We start from the raw sequence: 15,106 nt of genomic DNA, 5'->3' as shown, positions 1-15,106 counted from the left end.
CTGCTACAGTTTGAAAAATTAGAAAATATCAACACATAAAATGACTAAAGAATTTTACGTAAGTACACTGGACATTTTGCTACATGAAAACTAAAATAATTTACTGGCATTGATCAACCTCAAGCATAGATGGTATGGCACCGAACTGTTTATGAAATAAAACAATTTGCATCCCCTTGAATTGTTCACCATAATCGAGCTTAATTTAAATAATTGCAGTATGTTCAAAACCTTAAGCGATTTCAATATCACAACGTAACATTGAGCCAACAACATTATAGATTCGGGTAAGAACACACTAAATAGCAGGCTAGCCTGGCTTATATATGTATAAAAAGACTTACCAGGTACAAACGGTTATTAAAAGGAAACTAAAATTCGCGTCAAAATAAGTGGCAAGGTTGGCTCTAAGTGAGACGAGAACTAAAAAGAGCATTAACATTCCTGCTTTCATTGAGTCAGTTCATTAGTGATTATGTCCACTGTATTATCTCTAAATTCAAAATACAATCCATCCATCCTGAACGCTAATGTCGGTTGCAAAAATGTTTAAGAAAAAGAAAACATGACAATTATAACAAGAATTATGTTAAAGACAATGCCAGGGAGCGTGGATGATAACTTGATAACTCGGTCAATCAAACCGATCCTGCAATATTAACAATTTTGTCTTTTGGTGCATTTTGATGGATTCTTTATTTCTCTTTTTTTTATAAATTTATATTGACGGATTACTCTTCAAAAAATTTGCAATCGATACATCCTTTGTTTTTTAATCGTAATTGGTTAATTTCGCACATCAACGCATATGACTTGAAAACGTTAACGGAGTTAACCTTACAAAAAGTTATATGGTTATATAAAGTGGGTTTGTCCATTAGATCACGCTTAAAAACATACCTCTCACAGACTAAGATACAAGTGTTTTGTAAGATATGTTTCTGTCAATGCTATCTTTGTAACGATCGCATTTAGTTAAAAATACTATACATGTATGTATATAACCAAAAAGGTATTTGGGAATACAAAAGGAAAGTTTTTTAACGTATGTGATTGTATCGGACCTGTTCTCATTTGTTTGCAAAACACGCAACAAAAAAGCCCCATAAGTTGACTTTACATTGTGATTGGTAGATCATACTTACTAAACGTCCTGTTTTAAAGTATAAAGCGTCTATATAATGTTCTTTATTCATATAGTCCAGAAATCGCTATTACAGTAGCAACGATGTTTGGATATTCTTCATTGTCAGTAGTTGTTTTTGTTACCGTTTTGTGCCACACAAAAGCGATTGAGAACGAGCCAATATATTCGAAATTTGAGTATGACAAACGAATGTTAGAGACAATTGTAAGAATGGAGGCAAAAATGGACCAGTGGGATAAGGAAAGAATAACCTTCGAGGAAAATGTGCTTGCTGTACTGGAACATCGTAGAGAGGAAATGCAAAAGAAATTTTTGAACCAAAACAAAATACAAAATGAGTTAAATGATCTACGTGAAAAAGTTTATAATAGGACTTTAGGACTTAACCATGTACCTGGTAAGATATCAAAAAAAAGTTGAAAATAATCTCTTTTATATTGTTTCTAAATGAATATTATTTTTAAGAATTACAATACTGGCTAAGTTTGAATCTTTCATTTATTGTCAAATAAGTTATCACTTTTCTTAAAATAACTATCTTACACTATGATGTTGTGTTTATACATGTTTCACAAGAAACAATTATTCACAGATCTTAACAAATAAATTAATTTTACTCCAGGAAGAAACCCTGCCGTAGCTTTCAGCGCCTATACAAATGTCAGTAGCAGCTATAGTGACGGGCAGATCGTCATTTTTCCTAATGTTCTTTTGAATGAAGGGCATGGATATAACAAAACAACTGGCTACTTTACAGCCCCTGTAACAGGAGTATACCAATTCACCGCACACACTTGCAATTATTTTAATAAAGCAATAATTGTCGAGATTGTTCACAATGGAAAAGTTATTGCAGTGACAACAAACTGGGATAATTATCGTCATACTTGTAGCTCTGTTAGTGCACTGGCAATGGTAGCAGCTGGGGACTCGGTTTCCATTATATGTGCGCATGGCGACAGTCACATGGTTGCAAACCATCATCGGTGGCCATCTTTCAACGGAGTTCTTTTAAATGTTTTTTGAATACACACACATAATTGTTATTTTTAATTTTGATTTCACGCCAACATTCTGCAATAGAAATAAATCTTATTCACGCCAATATCAAAATTAATATTGCGATACATTTTTGTAAAGCTTTTTTGTTTCAATTGTGTTCTTTGATATATCAATGTGCAATTGTGTGTGTCGACTGTGTGAAATTAAGAAAAAATAATAAAATTGTCATATTTGTATGACGATTTGTTTGCAATACGAATTTAGGAATTTCATTGTAAGTTAAAGCAAAAACTTTTCAACAAAAGTCATATAATTATTTGAAATCTCAATACAATGAATCGTTTTGAACATTTGTTATTCGCATGCCAAAACTATCAGAAAACTTACAGATATGTAATAAACTTGAAAATATAAAAGTTTTTATTGTACTTTAGACGATGAAATAATTTCGATTGCATTATTTGCTGAAATGATTTATTTCATCACGAGACGCTATCTAGCTGTCCGTATGCAACAAGAAATTGTCTTACGGTAAAGCTTTCTTTTGTCTGATACATACATGTAAAATACTATTGTCTTGAATATAGGGCTTGATTTTTTAAAAAAACGATGTTATTATTTTACAAACAACTAAAATGAAGAGTCGTTCATTGAATGAAGTCAGTCATCTCAATCTCTTCGGTACAAATAAAAATTAGTTTTCTGGTTATGAAATTATTCGACAAATGGTCTACAGTCTATGGAAACGACGAGATAGACATATGTTAATAAAGGAAAAATGCAGTCACATGAATAAGTCTGCAACTTTCACTTTTAACTTCTCGGCTATTTACATATAAAACACAATACTGATCTTAATCCAATTTCAATCAAGCGTAAACCATTGTGTGCAGGTATGTTATGGCAAATTATTGTACTAAATTCGCCAATATTTTATTCATGATTAAAAAAATAATATCAATAGATCCAAATTTACAATTTATTTGGCAACTTAGAATGTTTTGGGTAATAACATACTAATTTGTCGTGAAAAGTAATAATTGCCTATGCAATCTGTTAATACAAAAGAAGGTAAACATTTCTCAAAATATATAGATTGTACTTGATTTAAGTAGATTTATAGTTACATACGTACTTCTTTCTTGTAGTAATGATTGTTGGGATATTTTCAATTAATAGTTGGTAGTTGAAACATGTTAAAAAAATAAAACTAAACATTTCAATCATCATTATAATCATTTGTTATTGAACACATTTAAAGGTTAAGACTTTATTGATTTGTTTCAGTCTTTGAGATTAACAAAACTTCCAGCAAACTATATGATGCTTTACATTTATTTTTTATTCAAATAACAAATATGTAAACAAAGGTATAACAAAGTTTTCTCCTTACTTGTTGTCGAATAATTTAAATATGCTACCGAAAAGTCTTGTTTATTAAATTCTGTTGTTAAACCTTCAACATCTTTAATTGTAAGTTAAAAAAAGGATATATTTTTAGGGTGGACAGTTAGAAATTAGAATGTGCTAAGAAAGCGATTATTTTACAGTCAAGCGAGTTTAATCTTTAAGAGCTATCGTCACGATATGCACGAAGCAGAAAAAATGGTAATGGACTTCAAATATTTGCTCTCTTTGTATTAATACGACCGGTAATGAAGTTTTAAATCGAATTAAATACGAATTGAATTTTATTGTTTTATAAGGTATCAAGAGAAAGAATTGTTTCTTTTGTAGGAACGCAATGAAATATAAAGGCATTTTATTATTAATTTTTTCCCTAGATATAATAGCATTTAAATCGATTTTTTACAACAAATTCAGGATTGGTTTCGGAAAAACATTCGTCCGACTTTTACACTTTTGAATAGGATAGATAATACTATAATAATTTAAATAATATTATAATATAATATAAGGGTCGATTAAGGTACATTGTATCATAGTTTGGGGACCTTTCTGTTGAAAATGTGTCAGAGTTATTCGTATACATATACATGCACAGTGCGTTTACTGGAGCGCAGGTATTAGTTACCCGCACTCCAGAGCATGACCTTTGATTGGCTCATTTTTGCTGGGGTTAACTTATTGTGGACAGCGACAGAAATATCATATTCAGATGCTCGTTCATTGGTTACTTTTTCCCGGGGTTTCATATTGTGTCAACAGGGAACGTGTTTATATTTTTGACTATGATACAAAAGAGAAAGAACATCGAAACACTCGGCAATCTGATTAATACTCGGGGGCTACGACTCAGAATCAGATAGCCTCGAGTTTCGATGCTCTTTCTATTACTTACAATCCAAAATATATCTTCAAGGTCTATTTCATGTAAAACATGTAGTCAAAATAGTCGATATATATTATAAAACATTATGCCAATTATTATTTGAATTTACCGGTTTTTGCAAATCTCGGGTTTATTACAAAGCTGGTTGTGAATTACAACAATGTCATCAGATAGTTTGCAATTAAGATATTTCAAAACTGCTTTTATTACAAAACCGGTTGTAAAAAGCACGCGGCAGTTTGAAGGAAAATAACATTGAGAAAACGAAACCCGTGAGGAAAGCCCAAAACTAAAAGAATTGAGTATGTTGCAAACTCATTTAAGGTAGAACGCGACACTTGCGAACTTTCGAGTAGCGTCTTGAGAATTGGCATGCAGAAAGTTGACCATATTTCTGATTTGATTCCGTTAATTTTATTCCAATAGTTTCAGCCAATTTTTGTACACATGACGTCAAAGTTGACCCTCAAAGTCCGTTTTCAAACAAGACGTCGTTGCGTATCCTTGGCAACTATAACGGGTATCACAACGCCATTGGCAGACAAAATACCTTAAATCCTACAGCATCCAACGGAAAATGTTTTTTCCTTAAAGTTGATATAAAATTTATTGTTTTACGCCAAAAAATGTATGAAAAATGGAAAGAAAACTATAAATTTTGTGTAAATTTTGACGTTCAATTTAGCGGCAAATTTCGGCTTTAAAGCGGCTTATTTAAAAATTCCTGAAATATCATTCATTTTATTCTTTAAACGTCCTTTAAAGTGTATAATTTGTCGAAATGGCTAAAAAATAGGGGGTGACCGACTCACTGTGTTCGGTACACGTGATTTTATTTTCCCCACCCCTTTTGATAAAAGTCACGCTATCATGGGGCGTTTTTTTTTTTTTATTTGTCATTAAAAAGGTCGCCCTGTGTCAAAATCCCGCTATAAATGGAATTTTATGCTATAATGACCACTGCGGAAAATATATGGATACAATAAAGGGTACGGAATTCCGTATATTATAGATAGACAGGTAACATAAGTGAAATTTGAACACGTAGATGTACGTGGCCGTATATCATGCACTACGTATATGACTAATATACCGTGATCCGTACACTCGTAATATTACGGAAATTTTGCACGAAGTCCGTATTTACTGAAATACGGATTTCTTTTTTAATTACAAGGTCAGATATTACCAAAATATGAAATATTTTATTCTTGTAAATACCGATTTTGTATATAAAACAGAGAATAAAGATGTAATTCAGAATTACCGGTACCCACTTTCTACAAGAGAGAAAAATAATAGTCTGATCTGACATTTGTCAGAAAAACATTCAATAGTAAAACTTTGAGTAAAATGTAATATTTTCCGGTTTTATTAACACGTCAATTGCCTTCTGATTAAATTGTCAGTGAACAGAATATATAAACATCGACAGATCCTCAACAGTGTCCGTAGCATGTACAGACAAAAAATGACAATATATATTGAAATATCTTTATTTGTATAAAGATTTACAACGCAACACTCCTTTGTACAATATCTAGCTCAGGACCGCCTGGTTCGCTATATATGTTCTGCTAAACAACCGTGGATGTGCATTGACAGCGTTTCATTATATTTCATGTTAAAAGTACTTTCTGTTAAAAATAAATTCTACTATAAATTTGGCTATACGTACAGTGAATCATAAATATTTGCAAAGGCCGATTTGATAGTAATGTTTTTAATGCAGAATTTACGATAAATCCTCAATTTTTTATTTATTTTTACATTATGATATTCTTAAATGATAAGCAAAACGAGAGAAATGTATTACAGATGTTTATTTACTTGTAAAATCGAACGTGCTACCTCTGTAATCCAACAACCATTGAGCTAACGTTTCAAACATGACTGTTGCTTTACGCTTATATAATTGACCAATTTTCATTTATGACCGTATATTTTAATTTGTCAATATTTCGCACAGTTATATAGCATATACTCTGTCAAATCGCTGCAATAGTTTTTGCTTACAAGTGAAATTCTGGGTTTTAATAGGTGAAATAGAATACATATTTCTCACAGTATATCACTTACAGTGTGGGTAATAAAATAGTATATCTTTGCAGAACTTCTTGTAGCCTACGTACTAATTTATGATTGAATTTCCGTAAATTTCTAAATTTACATAAAAAATATATATAGTTGCTTTTTGTTCCTTATGGCATATTTTTCGATTTCTCTGGGAAATAAAATTAGGTGTACCGAAAAAAATTCAGTCGGTGACCCTCTTTTTTTTTTTTAGTCATTTTGACTAAGTATACATTTAAAAGGACGTTTAAAGAAAAAAATTTAAAAATGTATTTCAGGTATTTTTAAATAAGCCGCTTTAAAACCGAAAGTTGCCGCTAAACTGAATGTCAAATTTTACACAAAATTTACAGTTTATTTTCCATTTTTCAAATATTTTTCGGCGTAAAACGATAAATTTTATATCAACTTTAAGGAAAAAACATTTTCCGTTGGATGCTGTAGGATTTAATGTATTTTGTCCGCCAATAGCGTTATGATACTTGTAATAGTTGCCAAGGATACGCAACGACGTCTTGTTCAAAAATGGGCTTTGATGGTCAATTTTGACGTCATGTGTACAAAAATTGGCTGAAATTATTGGAATAAAATCAACGGAATCAAATCAGAAATATGGTCAACTTTCTGCATGCCAATTTTCAAGACGCTACTCGAAAGTTCGCAAAGTGTCGCGTTCTACCTTAAATTGATCCTATTCTTGGACGGTGACAGTAACTAGCTTCCAAACAATATGCATTCTTGTTTAGATTTTACTGATAATTTTATTTTTCAGATCAAAGTTCATGCGGTTCAGATCTAGAATGTAATGGGCACAAAGATGTTTAACCTTGTCTATTGGGTAACTATTGTTAACGACTAGAATGTTGCGTCCTGTACGTTGTGTCATTATGGTATTAATGGTAAAAAACTAATATAAATATAAATAAGAAGGAGAGACAGACGCAGTTTTAATCCAACCCTCTACACAATAATGGATAAAAAAGAGACGAAATATATAATTATATTACTTAAAATCACACTTTATGCTTAAAATAAATATATACATTATATTTGGTTGGTATTATCTAATTTAAGTTAGAAACTACATGAAGTCGTTTAATTCTGTAAAGTAAAACAAGAAAAGAATGTTTACTATTATTCGAGACAGTCGATTTAATATGTAATCAAAAATTGTCAAGTGTCAGATATTTGTCCGCTTTCGTGACTATGTTTACGATTAAACAGTTAAAAGAACACCGGCGAAGGATGGTCATCTGTACTGTGTATCGGCATACATGACACTTTCTTTGTATGTACTCTTAATATACACTCGTTCACCCGCCTCCATTTTTACTAGAGCCATGGCCAAATTACAGGTACTTCAGATGTTTTCGTATCCTGTTGTAACTGTTACTGTAGTATCTTCATAAAAGCTGCCACTATACACTTTGCTTCGGTATGACATATATGTATGCTGAAGTGATACAGCCCAGTCACAGGGGCTGTGAAGCTGCCAGTGCTTTTGTCATATCCATCACCTTCATTAAGTAATACGACAGGAAATATGATAGATTGACCGACGCCGTAATTTCCCCCAGTACTGTAATATGTGTTTAACGCTACTTTCGGTGTGGCATTGTTAACTGAAGGAAAATAATGGGAATTATAAAAAATATTCAAGCCTGTTTATTTAAGTAATAAAATAAAACATAGCGTAACATGATTATATAGTGTATCATAGTTTGGAGACCTTTCTGTTGAAAATGTGTCAGGGTTAAATCGTTTACATATACATGCACTGTGCGTTAACTGGAGTGCGGGTATTAGTTACCCGCACTCGAGAGCATGCCCATTGATTGGCTCATTTTTGCTGGGGTTTACATATTGTGACGGCAGTGAAAGTGAAATCGACAGAAATGTCATATTTAGATGCTCGTTCATTGGTTCATTTTTACCGGGGTTTCATATTGTAACAACAGGGAACGTGTTTTTATGTTTGACTATGATACAAAAGAGAAAGAACACCAAAACACTCGGTAATCTGATTAATACTCGGGGGCTACGCCCCCTCGTACAAATCAGATAACCTCGTGTTTCGGTGCTCTTTCTATTACTTATCTTATAACCAAATATTGTTTAGCAAAAGCCTGATGGATAATGAATCTTTCTATAATATAAACTATAAACTATAAAATATAACTATATCATGAACAATAGTTATTGCAGAATCAATTGAAATCAAAACAAAGTTAAGAATGTCCTCACCAGTTAATTTTTCAGATGTTTTTTTCTTTTAGTTCTTCACGAATGTTCTTACAGAAATCAAACATTTCATCTCACTTTTCATTTTGTTTCACAATTTCTCGTTTCATGTCCTGCTTCCTATGTTCCATGACAAACAATGTGTTCTCTTCACATTTTATCTTTTCTTTATCCCACATATTCATTAAAGCTTCCATTTTGACCATTGTCTCTAACATTTGCTTATCATATTTGAATTTAAAAGATGCCGGTTCTGTATCGTCTTTTCTTGTTGTTGCGTAGATTAACATAATAACAAAAACAACTAATGCGAAATAATATCCAGACATTGCTCCTTGTAAGAAAATACTTGTATAATAATATTGTGATATCTTTATTCTTTCATACGGGAGGGGATAATGTAACCTCTGTCAACATCGACATAAAGTTCAAACCACGGAAAGAGTATATAAACAGTCTTTGTCATTTTATATATTTTATCATTGTTAAGGTAGTCTAATAACGGTGTAACCCTCCAGGAACGATGGTTAGGAAACTACCCGCCTATATGACTGAAATACTGTTGGAAAAAGGCGTAAAATGAAACAAACAAACAAACAAACAAACAAACAAACAAATCATTGTTAATTCCAATGTCCAACAATTGTTGCTGCTTATGCTGAATAAAAGACTTCAAGTGACTTGAGGCATTGCATTGTAACTACCTCCCCTTGTATGTTGTGAGGAAACAGTTACTATGGCGTTAAAACACGAACCAACTTGTTTCATTTATTTGTGCTGAGACATTCAGCTACCTTAATTTGCAAAATTATTAATATAAGGCACATACTACAATTGGCTTCTTCCACTGATAGCCAGATATTTCATAACATAATATAGGGGTACACTTATAAATACAAGCAGATTTTTTTTAAAAAAAAAAGGAAAAAAAGGTCCGCCTGGGCTCCTTGCCACCGGTTCTTGTGGCTGGGTCATATGGGGGTTGCTTTCATTGAACGCCGCCTTTCCTTATTGATCTTGTTTATCATATTTCATCAAATACTGGATGCAGAAAGGAAGACGAAACTATGAAAGAAAACTCAATTATGATATAAATATAATTTTGTATCAGTATCAAGAAAGCAGTCAAATGTTCTATATTTTGCACAACATAATGATCAATGTCAATAAAATTAATGTTACTTTAATGTAAAGACAGCAATTTGAAATATGAAGTCAATCCCTTCAAAAACAAAAATGATAAAAGCAGAGTATTTAAAGTAAATTATAAGTTCAAAGTGGAAACAACTCTTGAAAAAAGAAGCTAGAGTTATGAACCTTGTCATGCATGATCTGAAATCTGGACGCGGACGCCGGGGCAAGGAGGACAGCTCTCCATATACTTTGTATGGTTCACCTGAAAATGATTATCAAATTAATTTGCATTTGTTTTTTGTTTTTCAGGTGTAATTAAGGTCCATCATGTTCTTTAAAAGTTGTGTACACTATCATGTATGACCTTTATTTATGTTTCTAATTTAAACACAGTCAAACTTAAAATTTCATGAACTTGAAAGTGGTATTAGAGAATGTCTCACACCTAAAATATGAAATCAAAATAAAAAGTAAATGCGACACAATCATTTCTGGCAATTTATAGTCCATCTCTTACTGAACAACTAGAAATGCCAAAATGTTGCTTTATCTTAAATTAAATAAGTAAAAAATGCTTTGTTCTATCAAAATGTCACTTGGAACCTTTTCGCTTTGAACATAAAAATCAAAATATGAGAAATTTTAAGTGCGAAACAGTTCTCAGTTACATTTGATTAAATATCTTGTTTGCCAAGTCTTTCCTAGAATTTTTATTACCATTGACATGTTTCTTTAACTTTTTTGATGTGAAAAATCAAAGTGTTGTGGAATTTTGCTAATTTACCAACATTTGAGACAGTTATTTAATTCTCCTGTAAAATTTTGGAAAATGCACTTAGAACCTTTTCGCGTTCACCCCTCGAGGTAACGACCGACGTAAAACTTTCAATTGTAGCAAACAGATTACCAACCAATTTCTGTCTCAAAGATCGCGATGTTGGTAATGATGAGTATTCTTTACTGATATGCATTGCTCCTCGTGTACTTAGAGAACTTATTTAAATGCATATTAAAGCGATGGTAAACAAAGCATATTAAGGAATTTATTATAATTGCTTGTTTGCATGACTTTTATTGTCAGTGTACCTACAGTAATATGTAAAAAATGTCACTTTAAATAAAAAAAAACTGAGTGATTTCAGTTGTATATACGTATTTGTTTTTCAGAGGATGTTTTTTTCAGGGGAATTTTTTTTTAAAGAAATTTTCAGATATATATAAAAAAAGAAAATATTTGCAAAGCACGCAACATCACAAAAAGGTTCATGAACATTGTCGTTGTTATCGGGTAAATATAATCATTTTATGTCCTGTTTTAAAGTATAAAGTGTCTGTATTCTTTTTTCTTTATTCATAATTCACTGATACAACCTTAGAGAAGGATGGCTTGTTACTATTCATTAGAAGCTATTATTGTGTTTCTAACCGTATTGTGCTACTCAACAGCAAGTGAACCCGATATCGAAACGCAATGTTCAAAATTCAAGTATGACAAACAAATGTTGGAGACGATGGTCAGAATGGAAGCTAAAATGAATCAGTGGGATAAAGAAAAGGAAAACTTTGAAGAGAACATGCTCTCTGTCATGGAACATCGGAAGGTAGAAATGAAACGAGAATTTGCGAAACAAAATGCACAGATTGGTCAAATGTTTGATGACTACGAGAAGATCCGTGAAAAACTCAATGACAAAACAGCTCAGCTTGAAAAGCTTGCTGGTAAGTAGAACAATGTTTAGTTTATTTCTGCTTATAAATCGAAATCTTATGCTAAATCGATGAGATTTAAGTACACATTATTTTATGACATAATTCTGTTTTAGATAAAGCCTGATAGAGAGTAATTCTATATGTAATAGATATTAACCAATAAATTTTAGTTTACAAAGTCCGAGGATAGTTAGATTGAGACAATGTAGACATGAGTAGCTAAATGAATTGTTTTCAAATTTTATCAATACGCCATTAACACAGTATCATTTTGAAACAAAATATAAATTTATTTCTTCCCATTTCAAAAGAAAGGATAATTTCTTGCTTAATGTTCAACCTCGTAATTTTCTAAACATTTACAATCGTTATACATTTTGAATTCATCAATAATTTTATGCTCCGTTTAGTATACAAATATTTATTACCATTCAAACAAAACACTTAATACAAGAATCATTAACATTGACTTTAAAATCAATTTCTTAATAATTTTGCTTCAGATAATTTCACAAAAACCCCGAGGGTAGCGTTTAATGCATATACAAGGTCCAGCAGAAATTATGACAACGGCCAAACTTTCGTCTTCCCTGATGTTTTACTCAACGAAGGTGGTGGATATGATAAAATTACTGGAATGTTCACAGCACCTGTGGCTGGTCTGTACTATTTCAGCGTCCATATTTGTCATGAAAAAGCAAAATATGTGGTCGCAGCTATTGTTCATGGAGATACTACAATTGCAGTTACATCTGAATATGAAAACACTGGTTATAGCTGTAGCTCGGTCATGGCTCCGGTAAAAATATCTGTTGGTGAACGCGTGTACCTAAAATGTACACATAACACCGCCTTGGTAGGTGATTCAAATAACAGATGGCCGTCCTTCACCGGTTTTCTGTTTACTATTTGAACAAATACCGCAGATATTGGACTTTTGACAATACTATTTCATTCATACTAATATTCAAACTTTAAAAGTATGTAATTCAGTTGCTTAGTGGTGTAATATAACAGCAGCGTGCTCCCATAACCTAATAAAGAGCAAATCTGCGATCTTATTCTATTTCTAGTTACTTACCGATGATCGTTTGCTATGATTACCGTCTATCAACAGGCGCAATCAAACGAGCTTGCAACATTTTCAACTTTGCCGTTTTGGAATTTCTTTATGGATTATTATTTACTCCATTCCATTTGCCGGTGACTTTTTCAATAGCTGAAAATGTAAGGAATAATTTATAAATACAAGCTCAAATTTAACAAAAAAACTGTCATTTAGACATATCATATTTGTAACATCTGCCCATGTGATTATTATACGGCACTTTACAAGTCGAACTAAAATGTTTCATCATGCACTTTCAATGATAATTCTATGAAATTAACTCAATTTCTACGCAAAATGATTTATTGGTAGAATCTGTTTAAAGATGATAATTGTGAAAGTTGTCTTCTTGTGAATTTTTTTACCAGTTAAACATAATTATAATCACTAACAAATTACTTCCTTTCTTAAGAATCTTTACACACCAGATGATAAGCAATGTTAGAGATATGTAAAATGTTGCAACATGTTTTTTTCCAGTTTTTTCCACTCCTCTGGAGATCATTGATGTAGTTTTTAGATTTCAAGAATGTGCTTAGAATAGAGCCTTACCAGTTGCAATGGTGTGAAAGTTGTAACACTTTGTATTGTCGCATAGATATATATTTATGTTTAATTAAAGAATAAGTCAGTTTCTAGCAGTTACTTTTCTTTTTCTTTTTAAATGGCCTGTACCAACCCTTGTCCAAATTGTATTTGATTTTAAAAAATATGATAAACAATACCAACAAGGAAAGGCGGCGTTCAATGAACGCAACCCCAACTCGACCCAGCAACAAGAGCCAGCGGCAAGGAGCCCAGGAGGACCACATTTTTACTGCCAAGAGCGTGTCTTCTTTATTCAACAGTTATTGCAGGGCTTTTCTGGTGCACAGATATAAGCATTTTTTTTATTTCACGTAAGGAATATAAACATGCAACAATCATGGACAAGGAAATAAGTTTCAGATTTTGTAAAATATTTAAGAACCCTATTTCTCGCAAGATGATTATAATTAATGATTCATCTTTTCTTTCGTTCTGTTAATATAAGTCTGCATCACATCGACAGTTAAGACAAGAAAAGAAAACGTTGTTTTAATGATAGAGTAATGGTAACAGTTAAATTTCCGTTCTCCGTGACAATAAAACAACGTAATAATACGTCTGTCTTGTTTCATTATCAATCATGCTGTTACAAAGAGCGAAAGGACTACGAGTATTTCACCAAAAAATCAATGAAATCAATAGCATCGGCTAAGAAACGAACAGACATTAGATTCTAAAAGAATATACTCGTTCATTTTGCATGAATATCACTGTGTGTGGTTCGTCAATTATAGATTGAAAAGGAAACAAGAAACATCGAAACTGTTACGTGTTAGACACAATCTTCATGCAAGTATTTGTGTGACAACTGAAAAATTAATACCAGTTCAATTCTATATATTATTCATATTACATTCCATATAGCCTCTTCTTCATTATCCAAAAGAATCGATTAAAATCAAAATCGCACCATATATGTCTTCTTTTTCATTTCTAAAAGTCCATAATATATGTCACATCTTTTTTAATTGAAGACATACAGTTCTGTCAAAGAATTGTGGTATCTTATCAAAGCTTCAAAACTAATATCAGACTCGACTTATGTACTGTTTGGCTGCTATGTACTCGTCCAACAAAATTCAATCCGATTCAACAATGTATAAAATCAACAATGGTAAAATCGGCTGCAAATTGCAAAAAAATGGTTATTAAAGCACATCATTTAATAAGTAGCGCGACAAAATGATTACTTATTTTAAGTATTGTTTCTTCTGTTGCTTTAATCGATCGGAAAACAAAGTACATGTAAATAATCACAACAATTTACAAATAAACATTAAAAATTAATAATCAGGAAGAAAGACAAATGTTTGTTTATCAGATACAGTTTTAATTACATGATTTTATAAAACATACAATATTATAAACGCGATCGACAAGGAAAGGCGGCGTTCAATGAACGCAACCCTTACACGAACCAGCATGCATCAAGGATCAGCGGAATTTGCCCAGGAAGAACAGACACAAAAACAAAAATGGACAGGGCACAAGGTTAAGCACTGACAATCAGCCCTTTCCGTGTAACATTTAATGATTCTTTTTGTCACACTTACACAGTATATGTCATATGGCGACTTTCCAGTTTTACTGATGGAACCTCAGGAAGATCTGTGTAATTTTATGTCAGGTACAAATGGTCACCTAAGTAGAATCACTGATGAGTCATAAATATCACTGCTGGAAAAAGTATAAGGGAACCATAATTGCCCTGAGTCATTCACCAGAAACAACTTTTTTCAGAATTAGAAATAATTTTTCAAATGAACGAAAACCAAGCCTAGCTAGTTATACAGTTCACAACACTAATTGT

At 32.0% G+C, this 15,106-nt stretch overlaps 1 protein-coding gene across 1 annotated transcript; it reads left to right on the top strand.

The window, feature by feature from the left end:
* Nucleotides 1-1,123: 1,123 nt before the first annotated feature.
* LOC132720551 (uncharacterized) lies at nt 1,124-13,342 on the top strand. The gene is made up of 4 exons (XM_060704713.1): nt 1,124-1,544; nt 1,770-2,164; nt 11,267-11,609; nt 12,104-13,342. Exons 1-4 carry the CDS (start codon nt 1,229-1,231, stop codon nt 12,511-12,513), a joined length of 1,464 nt encoding a protein of 487 aa, XP_060560696.1. The 5' UTR covers nt 1,124-1,228; the 3' UTR covers nt 12,514-13,342.
* Nucleotides 13,343-15,106: the final 1,764 nt, after the last annotated feature.

The sequence above is a fragment of the Ruditapes philippinarum genome, unplaced genomic scaffold (genome assembly GCF_026571515.1).
Source record: "Ruditapes philippinarum isolate M1 unplaced genomic scaffold, ASM2657151v2 ctg8297_1_1_1_1, whole genome shotgun sequence".
NCBI classification, from domain to species: domain Eukaryota; kingdom Metazoa; phylum Mollusca; class Bivalvia; order Venerida; family Veneridae; genus Ruditapes; species Ruditapes philippinarum.
This window is presented reverse-complemented; position numbering and strand designations above follow the sequence as displayed.

Bases quoted from the DNA above. Each gene is read 5' to 3' on its own strand.
- LOC132720551 (XM_060704713.1), top strand. From the start codon at position 1,229: ATGTTTGGATATTCTTCATTGTCAGTAGTTGTTTTTGTTACCGTTTTG. The intron at 1,545-1,769 runs GTAAGATATCAA...ATTTTACTCCAG, and splicing joins AGGACTTAACCATGTACCTG to GAAGAAACCCTGCCGTAGCT. The intron at 2,165-11,266 runs GTTTTTTGAATA...ATACAACCTTAG, and splicing joins TCAACGGAGTTCTTTTAAAT to AGAAGGATGGCTTGTTACTA.